Raw genomic sequence first — 17,681 nt, 5'->3', positions numbered from 1 at the left:
GCGTGTCCTGGACACGGGGACCTTTCCAGGTTCCCCAAAGGAGAATCATCAGACCAGTGGCTAGGGGCTTTCTCAGACACCCCATACACATACTCCATGCACACACTTGCCAGGGTGTAACGTGTGGCCTGGGTGCCTGCCCATATACGTGTGGAGAAACGAGATTAAAAAAATACCAGTCCCGCCGAAACCGGTTTGGCTCAGTGGATAGAGCGTCGGTCTGCGGACTGGAAGGTCCCAGGTTCGATTCCGGTCAAGGGCATGTACATTGGTTGCGGGCACATCCCCTGGTGGGGGGTGTGCAGGAGGCAGCTGGTCGATGTCTCTCTCTCATCGATGTTTCTAGCTATCTATCCCTCTCCCTTCCTCTCTGTGAAAAATCAATAAAATATATTTTAAAAAAATAAAAATAAAATAAAAAAATACCAGTCCCACCCTAGCCGGTTTGGCTCAGTGGATAGAGCATCGGCCTAGGGACCTAAGGGTCCCAGGTTCGATTCCGGCCAAGGGCACATACCTTGGTTGCAGGCTCCTCCCCAGCCTGGGCCCTGGTCTGGGCTCATACAGGAGGCAACCAATCGATGTGTTTCTCATACATCGATGTTTCTCTCTGTCTTTCCCTCTCTCTTCCACTCTCCCTCTTAAAAAAAAAAAATCAATGGAAAAATATGCTCGGGGGGACTCCATTCGCCCCGATGCTCCTGGCCTTTGGACAATTAAGTGACAGACGCAGAAACCTCTTGGTGTTTGAACTTCCTTCCCTCTGGGGTCTCTTTGTCACTGCGCTTCAGCCTGGGCCTCAGCTGATCCAACCAGTGACTCCTTCAGGCTCTGGTCATCGCTACTGAGATCCACATGGGCTCGGTTTCTCTTTAGGATCCTGGCAGCATAGGAGTGGGTTGAGCTTCTCCTTCTTTCCGGCCACTGTTGCCAGTCGACGAAGAGGATGGATTGCGTTCCTTCGATCTCATTTCAGAGCAGCTTTGCAAAGAAAGCCATCACGTTCGCTGGCCCCTCACCTTCCAAGAGGGACCTGGCCGGTTTCACTCATTCTGGGAGAAAAGGCTCCTGACCCCAAGGTGGGTGACCTTTTGTGAGCCCACGGGAGTGGATTCTGTAGAATCTAAACCTCAAAGCTCTTTCCGTGTGGAAGCTGTGTTTCCCGCAGGGCCGGCGAGCCCAGGCTTTGGCCACGCACCTACCCGCCATTCATCCTTAGAAGTGCGCAGACGGGTGACTCAGCAGCCCCAGTATTTATGGGCTAAGTGAGGTAAGTTGTCTGGGGTGAAAAGCAAATGTGGGGCCCTTATCTACTAATTGAATTCCGATAAAGCGGAGGATGAAAGGGGAGGGCATAATGAGTGGTTGGGCAAACCCCTTGAATTTATTTTTCTCCTGATGACTTCCCATGCATCCTTGGGGAAACGTTTTACTCACCCTGTAACCCTTCATCTCAACCCACTGTCCAATCCAAGTCGGATCCCAGCAGGACCCCTCGGGCGATGCTGCAGGGCTTTGGGCAGAAACAAATGACACGAGGCACCTGCTCAGCATCGCAGGGCGTAGCCTATTGTTTATTTCAGGATTGTCAGCAGGGGAACTGACATGGACCAGGTAACCTTTGTTGTGGAGGGATAGGGGCCTTCCTGCGCACAGTAGGGTGTTCAGCAGCATCCCTGGCCCCTACCCACTCGATGCAGGTAGCTTCCCCAGCCAGTCCTGACAACCAAGACTGTCTCCTGGCACGGCTCAGTGTCCCCTGGGGCCAACGTTGTCCCCTGGTGGAGAGCCACTGCTCTAGATGAATTCCATGCAGCAAGGAGTCACTGCTGCAGCCCCGGGGCCTAGCACAGTGCCTGCCACATGGCAGGGGCTCAATAAAGACCTGTTGCATGAATGCCTGGAGAAGAGTTGGAAGGGGCACACCGAGGCCCGGCCCTGCAGAGGCGCCCACTGGATGGGTACAGCAGGCAGGACAGTGTGCGCTCACATCTCCTGCTCAGGCTTCCCACAGGTGCTCCCAGCCAATGGCCTTGCCTGGTGAGGGCGCTAATGCAGAGGACAAGACGCAGGACACCTCTGACCGTGGCTTTGGCTGAGGGACACCCCAACAGCCTGGCCAAACTTTCTTGGAACTGGGCTCCCATCAGAGACCCTCCCTGCCCACTCCTCCCTCCCCAGAGGTCAGCCCAGCATCATGGTCCGGAGGCCCGCACCGCTTCTCCAGCTCCTACTCTTCATTCTTCCCAGGTGTTTCCCCAGCAGAGCCCGTGCCCACCTCACCCCACCTTGGCATCTGCTTCTTGCTGGATCTGAGCAGCACACCTGGCCTTCTAGAAGGGTGCCTTTCCCCGGCCCCCTTCCTGGGTGGTGCCACACCCTAGGGCATCTCCCTGGCGAGCTCCATTGCTAAAGCATCACGCACAAGCCAATTGGTAGCTCAACATAACTAAGAACACCAGACACACACACATTTCAATCCAAGAGACTCTTACAAGTTAACCTTTTATCGGTTTTAAGGCAGCAAGTAAAGCCATTTTATCCACATGCCGGAGGAGGGAAGGTCAGAGGGCGGGAGGGAACTGGCCACTGGAGCCCAGACAAAGCACGCTTCCCCCAAATCCACGTCATCTCGTCTCTCGGCCCTCAAGTATGATCTTAATGCACTTCGGTTCGAGAGCGTCCTGTTGCCTCATCCAGCAGAGTCTGCCGGGAGCACCTGCTTGGTCCCAGGCCCCGACTCAGCCAGCTGTGCCCTAGGCCAGGCTCTCCCAGGGGCAGATGACCTCCTTCTTGATGGTCTGGTCACCCGAGGCCCCTGGCCCCGTGTCCTCCGAATCCATCAGGTAGGTTCCACTCTCCACAGGCACATCCATTTTGATCTGAAAAAAGCTTCAGACGCAAGAGGAAAGCAAGTATGGGGAGTGCAGGGGGAACACCCAATGGAAAGAATGAGTAGACATGCACACCCAGAGACATATGTGTACACACGCACACATAGAGACATATGCACATATATGCACGCATGCACACGCTCACTCACCTGGCCTGAGAAGGTCCTTCCTTCTGGGCCAATAGCCATGAGCCCAATTGGCCCTGGACACTCTAAGCAGGATGCCTTTCCTACCCCCTCCAAACCTCTTCCCCTCACCACCACCCCCACCGCCGTCACGATGACCTTGGCCGCTCCTCCCCCAGAGGCCTGGGGCTTACACTTGGAGACCCAGCCCTTCCAGCCCATGCCACACCCACCATTGGTGTGAAGCAGCAAAGCAGTGGCATGCAAGGCACATGGCAAAGAAATGAGACACGACAGAGACGCAGTGACGGTGAGCTTGGCTTGGTTTGGTTTGTGCTGCTGTTTTATTGTGCAAGGGAACCAGGAGAAGTGGGGGGAGGAGCATGAAATATATACGCATGTGCATGCCCACAGACATGTGTGCACATGCATACATGTGCATGCCCACAGAAATATGCACACTTATGCACATGTGTACCGACAGACATCTGCTCACATACCCACACACGTGCATACACACACACAGCACCACCCCCATGGTTCTTACTTTGTCACTCTCCTGGATTTCAGCCGTGGCAGCTGCTGACCCACATCCCCTAGGGGCTGCACCTTCCCATGGGACACAGGGGGGCACTTGGGCGAGAGCCTGGCAAAGACGGGGGAGGCCAAACAGCCTCGTCTCAGAAAACTGCTGAAGGACAGAGCCATGCGGGCCTTGAGAGGGGCCCTGGGCGGGGGCCGGGGCCAGAGGCAGTCGGCGGAGGCCTCGCCGGTGTCTGCGTTGGAGGGTCCTTGGCCAGCACCGGGTCCACCGGCCTCGCCCTTCTGCTCCGAGCCTTCCAAGGCCAGCGTAATGGGCGAGGGGCAGACGGTGCTGCTGGGCCTCCGCATGAAGCGGCCTGGCGAGGGGAAGGGCTTCCTGGGGGAGCGGCAGGAGGAGGAGAAGGGGCTGGAAGGCGAGGGGGGCACGCAAGTCCCCGTGTACACGGCCAGGTGGGGGCTGGGCGCAGCGGGCTGGCCAGGCTGCGGGGAAGGAGAGAGAGCTCAGAGTGAGTTGGGTGGCTGGTCATGGGCCCAGGGGCTGCCCTCTGATAACTCGGCCCCTGCCCGTGCCCAAAGCACAGGTCTGGAAAGGGCGCCCAAAGCCACCTGTGACGATGGCGCAGACACAGGCCTTCTGCCAAGCCCTGTCCCAAGCCCTGGTCCCCAGACTTGGGCCCTGCATCCCAAGGCACAGACGGGTCCTCCTCCAGGCCTGGGATGCTGGGGTGAGGCCAGGTGAATGTCCAATCCCCCCTCAGGTCCAGTCCCCCAGTGAGGAATGCTTAGTACCTGCCACACGCCGTCATCCCTTCTCTATTCTTGGTTCCCAACCTCAGGGCTGGAGGCATCGGGAACATTTTAATAGAGTGACAGAGCTGGCAGGAGAAGCCCCAGCTGGTGCCTGGCTGACTCTTCCAGGCCTGAGACCACCCACGCTGAGCTGAACCCCTACCTGTGTCCACAGACACGCCTGGGGGATGGATGGCCTGGACCCAGCACCTCCCCGTGCCTCCTGCGGGCAGAGCAGGTGATTGGGAGGAAAGACTGCGTGTGGGACCTGGACAAGCCGGGAGAAGGAGGCAGGCAATACGGGCGGGAGGTTACTCATTGGAGAAGTGGCTCAACCTCCCTGGGCCACCGAGGCCCCCATGTCCGGTAGCACCAGGGCAGGAGGGCGGGGTCAGGCATGCTTCAGCCGAAGGAGCCTGAGAGAGCCTGCCTGAGCTGGAAAATTAAAATCAGAAAGTTCAGGGAGCTCCTCTCTGTCACCTCTCTTCCCTTCCCAGGGTCATGGGCCAGGGTTGGCTGTGTCCCCGCCTGCAAGGACTTGAGGATGCTCGGATGCGGATTGCCATCCCATTGCCTGTGGGGTTTGGATAGGACACGGGGTCCTGAGAGTGAACTAAAACACAAAACCCACGAAGTAAGCTTTGTTAGGAGAAATAAAGACACCAAAGTGCTCCTCCGCCCTCAGCTGACTGACTGAGGACACCCCCCTCCCCACCCCTCACCCCCGTCCATTCACTTGACTCCTACTTCCTCTGAATTAGTGATAAACTCCTGTTATAATCCCCACTTTACAGATAAAAACACTGAAGCTCATGGAGATGATGCAACTTGACCAAGATCACACAGCTTATGACAGGAGGAGCCCCTCCCGATACTCCCACCCACCCCCAATTCTGTGCCCTCTCCCCCACCTCACTCCTTCCCCAGCTCCTCCTCTTTTCCAGGATGGAGGACAGGTAAGGAAGGTGGCCACTGTCCTGCTTCACTCACCTGGCCTGAGAAGGTCCTTCCTTCTGGGCCAATAGCCATGAGCCCAATTGGCCCTGGACACTCTAAGCAGGATGTCTATCCTACCCCCTCCAAACTTCTACCCCCCCCCTACCGCCGTCACGATGACCTTGGCCGCTCCTCCCCCAGAGGCCTGGGGCTTACACTTGGAGACCCAGCCCTTCCAGCCCATGCCCCCACACCCACCATTGGTGTGAAGCAGCAAAGCAGTGGCATGCAAGGCACATGGTGAAGAAATGAGACACGACAGAGACGCAGTGACGGTGAGCTTGGCTTGGTTTGTGCTGCTGTTTTATTGTGCAAGGGAACCAGGAGAAGTGGGGGGGGGAGCATGAAATGGGCAGGTGTGTTGACATGAGGACACAATCACAGGATCGAAATGAAAGGCAAAGCAGCTGGCGCAAGAGGAGCGATTCGTTTTCCGTCTAGAAACTGAGAATTCCAATGAGACCTGTGCCACCTGAACTCCTACTTCCTGGGAGCAGGCAGGTGAGGAGAGGGCTGCGTTCAGGCTGAGCACGCAGTGTGCGCCGTCACCCCCTCTAGTCCCTTCTCACTCGCCCTTTCCTCGCCGTCCCCAAAAGCCAATGAGCAAAGTTGGCCCCATGAAGGAAAATCCACATGGGTGAGCACCTCCTCTCATCCTCAGCCCAGCACAGTCCTTCTCATTTGGACCTTTACTTCAGCCATGGAACTCAGGACCAAAGGACTGACCAGTCGCTATACTATTGCTAGCCAGTCCTCTTGAAGGAGCTGCAGGCAGAGGACAGGAACCAACGCCCTAATCTCCTCCCCTTGAACATGTCCTAATGGTCCCTAGAGAGCTGGGAGGGCTACACTGCAAGACTTTGAGAGAGAAGAGAAGTAAGATGGTTTGGGTATACCTCGGGAAATGCCCTACATATTAAAAAATAACAAATCACTGTATTGGACAACACTGGCAGGTATAAGAAAGCACAAGCTTATTCTAAGACCATGAAGCTACTAGGGATGGTGAGGAGGATGGTGATGATGATGATGGGGTGATGATAGTGATGGTGAAGATGATCATAATGGTAGTGCTGCTGATGGTGGTGAGGATGAGGATGCTGGTGATGGTGAGGATGCTGGTGATGGTAGGGATGATAGTATTGATGGTGATGATGGTGGTGATGGGGATGATTATAATTGTTGTGCAGATAATATCAGTAGCTAGCCTTTATTGAGTACTTATTACATGCCAGGCATTGTCCTAAGCGCTCCACTGATATTTTCTTGTCTCTGGCCCACCCACCCTCAGTAATTGTGACTAAGAACAAGCTCAAGAGACACGTCTTAGCAGGGCCTTTCCAGGCAGGTGTAACAGAGGCGTGCAGTGACGTGCATCTATCTATAGGGAAAACCTGCAACTAGTCTCTTGGAAAGGATCTCCAACTGCTTTGGAAGCAACGTCTAAGTTGGAGAGATGAGACGGGATGAGGCGCTTCACTGAGCTATTGAAACAAATGTGCCTGACAGAACTATGCCTGGGCTGAGTAGGGGGCAGAGAGGTCTTCTCTTTAATTTTTCAAAGCAAATGATGGAACACAAATCCGCCTGTTTTCTCTCTGATTCTCACTACCAGGACCCTGATGGTGAGATAGGTGGTCACACAGCAACTGAGTCAGGGGACCCCCTGCCCACTGCCCCTTGGTCATTGGGGTGAGAGAGCTAAGCTCACGTTGCCGCGGTATTGGGAAGCCCACCATGAAGGGGGTCAGAGGAGTGATTCATTTTCCCACTCATCGGGGATGGACTCTTCTAGACTCTGACCCTGCCTTTGCTTGCCTCTCCCAAGTGCCTGCCCCCACCACCCCCAGCAAATGGCAGATTCATTTAGGAGGCAGCTCTCTTTTGAGTTGGCTCCTACGGTCCAGCTTGCTCATGACCTGGGTGATGTCCACCGTGTTGGCTGCTTCCCGAGCTTTGGCTTCCTCCTCCAGCTGCCTCAGGATGACGGGGCTCGGGCTGGAGCGCAGGTGACGCCGCATAAATGGGAGGCTGGAGCTGGAAGGAGGGACAGCGCTGGTGGTTAGCAGAACGCCACAAGGCTTGCCCAACCATGGCCTCTCAACACCCGGTCTGGAGGTGGGGCTGGGAGGCCAGAGCTGGACTTGTTCCCTCGTGCTCCTGGTGAACTTCAGGTGGGGCTCTCAGAGGTGTGTCCAACCTCAGCCCTTTTCTCTTCCCTTGGAGCATGGGACCAGAGTGAGTCCCAACTGCCATCCGATTTTAGGCGAGGCACCAGGGAGCCTGCTTGGATGGCGATGATTAGACACACCTACAATCTTTCGAAGTCAACCTGTCATCCTAACTTCCTGCAGGCTCTTCCTGAAGGAGGGAGGGAGGAGGGTTTGGGTTCCTGCCTCAAGGGAGAGTTGGAGCAAAGCCAAGGTTCGGGGAAGGAGAAGAGCTGGGCTGGTTAAGAGGTCAGTGGGCCGAGAAAGGGGAAAGGGGCCTGAAGAGGGTTGGGGAGCTGTTGGCCTCATGCACATGCACCCAGGGAGTCAGAACCTTCCACGGAGGTTAAACGTGGATTCCTGGGACCAAGCTCTCTTGACGTGGCCTTGGAAGAAGCCAGGACAGCGCTCCAGGGGTCTGACCCGTACGGGGGAGAGGGAGCAGCTAAGCCACCCACAGGCTTGGAGACAAGCATTTAGCAGCAAAGGGAGATTTAAAACCCAGGACGTCCCCAAATTTCTGGACTACAGGAGCCTGTAGAACTCTATCTACCCTGGAGAGGAGGAGGGCTCCCCCACAGCAAGGCGTGCCTAATACTGGATCTCCCCCCAGCCCTGCCAAGCGAAGGCAGAGAGCTCGATGTAACTTGTTCTAGAAAAATGAAGTTTTATACATAGCCTTATACCTGCACATCATGGAACGAACTCACACTCGCCATAACCCCACACAGTGACAGGCGGAGCTTCAATGTCACAAAAGCATTCCCACGCGTATTCCCGCCCACAGCAGCAGCAGCAGCATCGCCCGGCTCCAACACCAGCGCCTCGCGCCGCACCTGCGGCCTGATGCCAACACAGCCCTCCCGGCACCCGGTGCCCAGGAGAAGATCCTCGCTGATTCCTCCCTCTGCCCGGCTCACAGAGCTTCTGGAGAGAGCAGGGCGAGACTCCCCTTCCTTCCCCACTACTTCCTGGCAGGACTTGTGGAGCGATTATGGCCCTTTCTTGTGGCTTAAAGGAGACGCTTTCAAATCCCCAGGGACCCTGAACTCCCTTCCTTCCCCGGGTAACCGAGAAGAATGGCACCACAGAGACCTCCTTTCTCTCCTTTTCATAACAGCGCCATTATCCTCGAGAATGAAACCGAGTTGGGTTTTTTTTTAAGCTCCTTTGATAAAGGCTCCGGTCCAACCACCGTTCTTTTGAATTGACTGGAGATGCTGGATAGGAGCCCAGCGTGGGCTGAGCTGGCAAGCGGGGACATTGACTAACGCCGCGGGGACAGGTCACGCATTGGCGCTAGGAACACCTCCGCCAAAGTCCCGCGTCCTTGGTTACTATTTTGAATCTTCAATCCCCATCGATCAGAGATTTTCAACCGGTGTGCTGCAAGAATGTTTGAAACATGCAATACCTGCCTATCTAATCAGGGGTGCTGACCTCTTCTCCCTAAGAGTGTCAAATAAAAAAATGACAACAGCCAACACAGCAATAGCTGTCCGGTGTGAATGCCCTGTCTTGAACCATAAATATATAGGTCATATAACAGAGTTATATTTTTTATATATATATACATATGTGTGTGTGTGTGTGTGTGTGTGTGTGTGTGTGTATTGATTTCAGAGAGGAATGGAGAGGGAGAGAGAGAAGCCTCAATGATGAGAGAAAGTCATTGATTGGCTGCCTCCTGCACGCCCCAAACCCGGGCATGTGCCCTTACCAGGAATCGAACCGTGACCTCCTGGTTCATAGGTCTATGCTCAACCACTGAGCCACACTGGCCAGGCACAGAGTTGCATCTTATTGGTCACATCGCATAATCAAGTTGCATCTGACTGGTTAATTCTTGGTACCACAAATCCGTATGTACAAGTAGAGACACCTGGTTTTTTTTAAAGTAATTTTGGAGCAAAAAGGGTAGGTGATTACTACTATTTATTTTTTTTTGTAAATCAATCAAAATTATAACTTTTTTGTCAAATTGGCAAAAAATGTATTTTTTGGTGTGCTGCGGAATTTTAGTAATTAGTTTATGTGTGCCATGAGATGACAAAGGTCAAAAATTGCTACCATAGAGGTTTCTTTTTGCCAAAAGGAGAGCTCAAACTGCCCCCTCAGAACACGATTTCATGCTTCATGCCAGGGCTCTGCCAGATGAGATGACCTACATCCCCAGTGAGGAAGGGGCAGGGGAAGGCGCTGACTAGCAGACACTGAAAGGGTCCCAAAGAATACTTGGAATGTCACTGTTCGTTTCCCCTAACCATCTACCATTTCTCTTGTGGTACATTCTGCTATTCCCTATAAGGTCTCAGGACATTACAAGGATACAAAGATGTGGCTAAATTAATCCCCATACATTAGGGAGGTGTAGAAGTATAGCAATTAAAAAACTGGCCCTTGCTGGTTTGGCTCAGTGGATATAGCATCAGCCTGCAGATGATTCTCTCTCATCATTGATGTTTCTCTCTCTCTCTCCCTCTCCCTTCCTCACTGAAATCAATTATATATAGTATATATACTAGAGGCCCAGTGCACGGATTCATGCACCGATGGGGTCCCTCAGCCTGGCCTGCTCCCTCTCACAATCTGGGACCCCTTGGGGGATGTCGGGCTGCTGGTTTCGGCCCAATCCCCGCACCGGCAGTCTGACATCCCCCGAGAGATGTAGTAGTGCGTGAAGCAGCAGGCAGCCGGGGAGGAGCCCTACCCAGGCCAGGCGCCGAGCCACTCGGGCTCATCCCAGCCCCATTGCACCTGCCACCGCAGCTGTGCTCACCAGCTGTGAGCCAGGCTTCTGGCGCCCGTTGGTCCACTGAGCAGCGCTCCCGCTGTGGGAGTGCACTGACCACTAGGGAGCAGCTTCTGCATTGAGCATCTGCCCCCTGGTGGTGAGTGCACATCATAGCAACCGGTCAAACGGTCAACAGGTCTAACGGTCGACTGGTTGCTTAGGGTTTTATATATAGAGATTTAAAAACAAAACCAATGCGTTACAAAAAATAAATAAAAATGTTTTAATTTAAAAAACACCAATGAGTTGCTTCTACTTGTGATAAGTGTAACTATAAGTCTAATAAGACTCTTGCAAACCAGCACAAGAGGAAAACAGCTCATTGGCAGTAATGATGAAGGAAATCTTGCTAGGATGATTTCAGGGCATGCTGAGGCCAATGAGGCCATCATACCTTGAGAAATACTTCCCAGTCCCGAGTATTTCCACCAAACACACATCTCGCAACCATGGCCACTGGGCTGGAAGAGACCCCTGATTCTCTGTAAACAAAAACAGCAGGCAACTGGCAGGCATAGGCCTTCCACTTGCCTTCTCTTGGTGGTTTCCTGAGGTTCAATCGCCTTGGCCAGCATTTCCTTATAGATGGGAGATTTCAAATAGCGAGCATAGGAATCCTAGTGGGAACGAGAGAAAAACAGTAATTATGAGAGGGAACGTGTCAAATCAAATGAACACGCTTGCCGTTTTCAAGCCCTCCCTCGGCAATTAGATGGCGAGGTTAAGAGAATGTGTCTCCTTGCATGAAAGGCATTTATGTCAGTGTGTGTCCAAAGCAACGGATCTCAAGGGTGGTCCCGACCAGCAGCCCTGGGTTCACCTGGCAACGTGCTAGACATGCACACTCCCAGGCCCATCCCAGACCTCCTGAACCAGAAACTCTAGGGGTGGGATGACCTGAGTCTTCACAAGCCTCCAGCTGATTCGACTGCCCTTGAGGTTCAGTCATCGAAGTCGTAGCCCCCACCCAAAACCCACCTCCCGGTTCTTCAGCGAAGCAAGCTTGAGACAAGAGGACACCTGCAGCCAACCTGCGCCCCCCAATACCTTCTTCCAATGAAGATGAGCAGCATGCGCGGGGAGCCACGTCGAAGCCCGCTAACCTCCCCTTTTCTGCCCTGAGTGTGGTATGAGGGCAAGAGAAAATCAAAGACCCGGGCTCAGACGCCTCCCGTGTGGACAGTTCCTAGGACCCTGGACAGGTTCAGAGCCATCGCTCCATGAATGCTTGCTACTTCCAAGCACACTCCAAGCCAGTCTAGGCACAGCAAATATGGGGCAAAGCCCACAGCGGCCACCAGGGGTTGAGGATTCTTGCTATTTATTGAAGGAGCGCCATTCCAAGGACTGAGGGGTGGCTCACAGTTGTTCATATGGAGAACAGCATGCAGGTTATGATTATTGCAATAGCTTTATTAACTGTGTTTTGAGTACTCACAGCTGTAAGTCTACACTTGCCCACCCCAGTATATGTCATTATGAAGTTACCCACGACTCTGTTTTGTTCTGGCTAGTGCTGGCCTCCCTGGCTGTCTCCCTAAAAGTTTTTTTGGTTTGTTTTTTTTAAGAATCAAAATGTATTTTTTTAAGAATCAAAGTGTATTTTAAAATACACTAAGGAAGACCATTATTAAAGAAATCCTGCTGTAAGTCTTCTTATAAGGAAGGCACAGAAAAAAACCCGCTAATGAAAAATGAATGGTAAAAAATGGCTCATCTGGCTTGGTAAGATATTTAAATTGTGACATATTTTCAAAGCAAAGTAAAACCATTCTTTCTAATGCAATAAACACAAAAGGCAACGTAAAAGAAATATAATAAGGGAAACTAATAGAAAATGACATTCGCACAAACCTACATCATGTAACGAAGTTTCTAGAGATACTTCGCCATCGAAGGAATAATTGAAGGAATAATTGCCGAGTGAGAAATGGAAGCAACTGAAGGAAGTCTCGTGGGGGGTGGCATCAGGTAGCAGCCATACTAGACAACTCCCCGAAGGCTACGCCTGAGCCCCAAATTCTAATCTCTTAAGAAAGTGATGGAAATAACACTGCAATAACTATGTATGGTGCCAGGTGGGCACTGGAAATATCAGGGGAACACTGCGTAAAGTACATTATTATCTAACCATTACACCTGAAACTAATACAAAATAATATTGAATATAAACAATAATTGAAAAATAACATTTAAAAGAACAAAAATACTAACTTTTAAATTTAAAAAAAAATAAAACAGTAATAGATACTATGTAACTTTCATATCAACGAAAGGAAAGGAAGTGGAAATGTTTAAGGAATTGATTTTCTCTCAGGTTCCCGTTTCTTTTTTAAACACTGTCCTGCAGAGTCCCACATTCACTTTTTATTAATAACCCAGGAGGCTGTCTGACTTCTCACAGGGTTTTGCCACCATCACACACACAAAACTCTCCCTGTGGGATATGTGCTCTGGGCAGGGCCACCAGGACTCCCGCCATCCACGGGAGGGAGGGAGGGTGGGCTCAGCCTTCGGCTCCGAGGGGCGCAGCTTGAATCTGGGCTCCACCTCTGGGGGGACACCCCCCCCCCGAGCAAACTGCTAGACTCCAGAGAAGCCATCCCCACCTCGTGGGCTGTCTTTGATACAAAGTCCCATGCTTTGCTGAGCGGACTGCGTCTTGTAAACCCTCAGTCAATAGTAGCTCTCAGAGCAACACTATCATGACAAAGGCATTGCTGCAGAGCGAGAGGCCCAGTGGAACCACCCGGCATCTACGGGGGTCCTCCCAGCCAGCCAGCTTGGGGGCACAAGGGGGTTCCAGCCCAGGGCACGGATGGAAGAGACAGCTTTTAGGGAGACAACACCCGCAAAACTGTACCCACATGCTGTGTCCCTTTCCCCATATTGAAAGAACTCTCCAGGCACCTGCCCCACCCCCACCCCACCCCCAGCATCATCAGCAAAGACCAACCTTCTTCATGAGCATGTAAATGTGGGTTTGCGCAGCATCCAGCACGTAGCGGTGGGGGTGCCTCAGCCCCTTGACTGTGATGTCCATGGTTTTGCCATCGATGTTGATCCACCGCCTCGCCCCTGGGGCCAGGAATAGCCTGGGGCAGGGAGGGAAATGTTAGCAAAAAGGAGCTAAACCAAGTCGGTTAATAAAAAGGTCACAGCTGCCTGGCTGGTGTGGCTCCGTAGTTGAGCGACGACCTATCAACCAGGAAAGTCACAGTTCGATTTCCAATCAGGGCACGTGCAGGAGGCAGCCGATCAATGATTCTCTCTCATCATTGATGTTTCTATCTCTCTCTCCCTCTCCCTTCCTCTCTGAAATCAATAAAAATATATGATTTTTTAATATAATTAAATATATATATATATAATTTTTTTTTAAGTTCGCAGCTGCTTGAGCGGGAGGGACCGACGTGACTCAGGTGTCCGGGTTGGAAGGGTGCCTTTTTAGGAGACAGGAAGCGTGTGAACAGGTTGCCAATTCGGAGGAGAGGCAGGCCCTCGGAGGGACAGACTTATTGCTACACTCAGCGAGTGAGGGTAGAGCCGGTAACTGCAACATAAACGTTGTGCCCACAGCTGTATCCCAAGCTGGGCTCACAGTCCTGGACACTCCCTTCCCCGCATGGGCCTCACTTCCCTAAGATGGCCTGAGGAATAGGTTTCCCTACCTCACCTATTCTCTCTCTTCTCTCTCTCTTCTCTCTCTCTCTCTCTTATGCACGCAGGCACGAGCACACCTCTCAGGAGACCTAAGGGGGTTTAGACAGAGCGCTGTCATTCAGGGCAGCTTGCTTCTTTAACTCCTAAGTAAGCACCTTCCCCCAGGATCAGGGGGATCCTTCCGCAGTGGCAGTGAGCTATTTATAGCATGGCAGGTGCAGGGTTGAGCTGGCTGATACCAGGGGTGTGCGATGACGGGGGGGGGGGGGGGGGGGGGGCGGGGGGGGAGGCCTCTCCAACAAGGTGGCTAATCCTCACTTGTAAATCTCCTCCGCTTTCTCCTTGACCTTGGACTGATCTCCGTACTTCAGATCCTCGCAGGCTTCCCAGAAGCCCAGATTCTCTCCTGCACAGGGAGACAAAAGCCAGACAGGAAACCAGCAGGGGGAAGAAAAGAGGAGAAACGGGTCAGCCAGGATAGATTCGGTTCCCCGGCTGTGCGGTGCCTGTGGGCTGGACAAAACAACGAGCAGCCACGCCGACCCGTTAGCCTGTGTCTGCTGCACACGTGTCTTTGGCAGGAGCTGGAGGGGCGTCGCCATGTCCAGCTGTGCGTGTCTCCTGTGATCACTGCTCTGCCCCCAAGGACACAAGCTCAGCTCACGTCAGCCCCCAGAGGCTGCCGTGTTCTCTGTCCTGGAAGTTAAGGGTAGCAAATGTGTGAACAAGGCCACACATGCATTGCTCCGCGATAGGGCCCCGTCTACAAAAATGTGGTGTGTCCACACAATGGAATATTATTCAGTCGTGAAAAGGAATGAGGCATGGAAATGTGCTACCACATGGATGAACCTTGAAAACACTGTGCTAAGTGAAAGAAGACAAAAGGACACCTGCTTTATGATTCCGTGTACATGAAACGTCCAAAGGAGGCAAATCTGCGACGATGGAAAGCAGATTAGTGGTTGCCTAGGGCTGGGGGCAGGGAGGACGTGTGGATGGAGGAAGGGAGAAGAACAGGAAATTTCTAATGGGGTTTCTCTTTGAGGTGGTGAGAGTGTTCTAGAATTATATAGTGGTAATGGATGCACAACTTTGTGAATAAACTAAAACCACTTAATTGTACCCTTTAAAAGGGTATGTGGGTCAGGGCATGTGAATTATATGGTATGTGAATTTGTGGTATGTGAAATTATATCTCAATTTCATGATTTTTTTATAAAGATTATTATTTTTAATGTATTTTACAGAGAGGAAGGGAGAGGGATAGAGAGTTACAAACATCGATGAGAGAGAAACATCGATCAGCTGCCTCCTGCACGCCCCCTACTGGGGATGTGTCCACAACCAATGTACATGCCCTTGACCGGAATCAAACCTGGGACCAAAAAAACAAAAAAAACCTGGGACCCTTCAGTCAGCAGGCCGACACTCTATCCACTGAGCCAAACCAATTAGGGCTTAATGATTTTTTAATTAAATGAGAAAACTGATGATTCACCTGCCCTGTTCATTCCTGAAGCCTCCAGAATGTCATGAGGAGATCACCAATAGCGCTATTTTGATAATGCAGGGAAATCCTTTCCACAGATTTTGTTACTAAGTAATGCGTGGGTGGGAGAGACTCGGGGTGTGGTTTGTGACTTTGCCACTAGATGGCACCCTTTCCACTCATTGGCCAGATGCTTCTGTCTGGTGCTAAAAGCACTCCCCTTCCCCATCGATGCATCGACAGTGGGTTTTCTTATAGCGTGGCAATTAGGCTGGATCTGAGAGAAGGATTTTCAAGAATCCATATTATAGTGTAATGTGTTGCATCCAACCGGCTAATGGCATGTCCCTCGAGGGTACTTTCAGGAACAACCCCACAGACAGGTGGGCCTTGGGGAATAAGCAGCTGAAAGATGAGGCTATAATGTGGTGTTCCCCAGAGCTGGGGGCTTTGTAAGGAAGTAAATGAACCCCCTAAAAGTAAATATTTCAGCCCTGGCGGCGTGGCTCAGTTGGTTGGCGTCCTCCCATGAGAAAGGTTGCTGGTTCGATTCCTGGTCAGGGCACATCCACAGGCACATCCCCGGGTTTCCGGCTCCACCCCCAGTAGAGGGCATGCAGGAGGCATTGGATCAATGTTTCTCTCTCTTTCTCTCTCTCTCTCTCTCTCTCTCTCTCTCTCTCTCTCTCTCTCTCTCTCTCTCCCCCCCCCCCACCCTCTAAAAAAATCAATAAAATATATTTTTTATAAAAGTAAATATTTCAGTATAAGCGTGGAAGCCAGTGGAATGCTCAGCCTAGTGAAATTGGTCCTGCCCTGACCTATGACTCCCCAGGGGTTTCTCAGTGCTGTATAGGTAAGAAGTTGCAAGTGTCTACCATGTGAGACACCAGAGATGGGATCGATCTAGAAGGTGGCCCCACCCGTGCCATTAAAATCCGCACCCTCCTAAGCCCCGGATGGAAGCGGCGCTGGAGAGCGGCTATCCATTATGGCCACATATTAGAATCACCTGGGGAGTTTTCAAACCTTGGGAAATTCCACCCCAAATCAATTAAAAAGGAACCTCTGGGATGGGACCCAGGCGAGGAGTCTAAACTATCCCCAGGTGACTGGCATGGGCAGCCAGGGTGGAGAAGCTGAGCTGCAGGACATCAGGCTGGAACAACAAGAGAAAGCTTGCTTTCCACCTCCCTCCTCGTCCGCTTTGCCCGGGGAGCTGCACGGAGCGCCCGGCGCCACAGGAGCTGGTGAGCCCAGGATCAGGGTAAGGAATGGGGCAGCCAGCAGGGAGGTGGGGGAGCTTGAAAATGTGAATAATATTCATGTGAGCGAATGAAATTCCCCCCCAACCGTGAGGCCCCTGGGGAACCCTGTGCTAGACACGACAGGAGTGCTTCTAAATGTTAAATCTTTTTTTTTTTTTTTAAATCAAAGACCCACCACTGAATTCTTTCTTGAGAAAGTACTGGAAGCTCTGGCGCCCCTTGGGGTCTCGAATCAATTCACTGAAGTTGATGGCCCACCGTTCCACGCGCATCTTGGTTGGGATTTCCACCCTGCAGGGAGGACACTGTATAAATGCACCGGACACTCCGTGGGAGGGGGACTGTGCCAGGCGGCGGCCTGGGCTGGGGTGAAGCCTTTAGCTCCCTCCATCAGTCCCACGGCCCCGAGCTCCCCCCAGTCCCCCCCACCCTCATTTCTGCACAAATGTGCAATCACTCGTTAGGAAAACACATCCTCAGACAGGGCCCCTGGGCCTCCCAGCAGGAGCTGGCCACCCCACCGTGAGAAGGACCGGCCCAGCGGGGAGCCCGTGCGCTCAGCCTTTGGGGCAAAGGAACAGGAAGGCCTGCTCCGGGGCCTGTGGAGGCCGACCAGCAGAGGGCCAGGCTGCCCGCCAGGCCAGGGGGAATTCCAGAACAGCCCTGCAATGGGTGCCATGGCCACAGCCACCCCCTGGATGGCGGTCACCCACCGCACAGCTGGCCCTTTACCATGCTCCTCCTGCCTTCAGGCCACACGCCCCCAGGCGCCATCTCTGCACCTCTCCCGGGGCTTCCTCGAAGATGCAAGTCCCACTCCGCTTGGTGTTTTGAAAGGTCTCCTTCCCTACCCTCTCGGGACAGCGCTTTTCCTGGCCGGGTGACCTTGCCCTCTCCTCCCTGAGAG

At 52.7% G+C, this 17,681-nt stretch overlaps 1 protein-coding gene across 7 annotated transcripts in view; it reads right to left on the bottom strand.

Moving 5' to 3' along the window:
- Positions 1 to 2,525: 2,525 nt before the first annotated feature.
- The window catches only part of RGS9 (regulator of G protein signaling 9), a 56,591-nt gene continuing 41,435 nt past the window's right edge, over positions 2,526 to 17,681 (bottom strand). For all 7 annotated transcript variants that reach the window (XM_079796856.1, XM_079796858.1, XM_079796859.1 and 4 more), the window contains 7 exons: positions 16,950 to 17,065; positions 14,333 to 14,420; positions 13,308 to 13,446; positions 10,883 to 10,968; positions 7,267 to 7,384; positions 3,567 to 4,042; positions 2,526 to 2,892 (listed from right to left, as the gene is read on the bottom strand). In XM_079796856.1, the coding sequence (XP_079652982.1) occupies positions 2,757 to 2,892; positions 3,567 to 4,042; positions 7,267 to 7,384; positions 10,883 to 10,968; positions 13,308 to 13,446; positions 14,333 to 14,420; positions 16,950 to 17,065 (1,159 nt within the window). In that variant the 3' untranslated portion in view covers positions 2,526 to 2,756. The remainder of the gene's footprint in view (positions 2,893 to 3,566; positions 4,043 to 7,266; positions 7,385 to 10,882; positions 10,969 to 13,307; positions 13,447 to 14,332; positions 14,421 to 16,949; positions 17,066 to 17,681) is intronic.

Source organism: Cnephaeus nilssonii (genome assembly GCF_951640355.1).
Source record: "Cnephaeus nilssonii genome assembly, chromosome: 19".
Classification (NCBI taxonomy): Eukaryota; Metazoa; Chordata; class Mammalia; order Chiroptera; family Vespertilionidae; genus Cnephaeus; species Cnephaeus nilssonii.
Note: the sequence above shows the minus strand (reverse complement) of the source record. Positions and strands in the feature narration are given on the sequence as shown.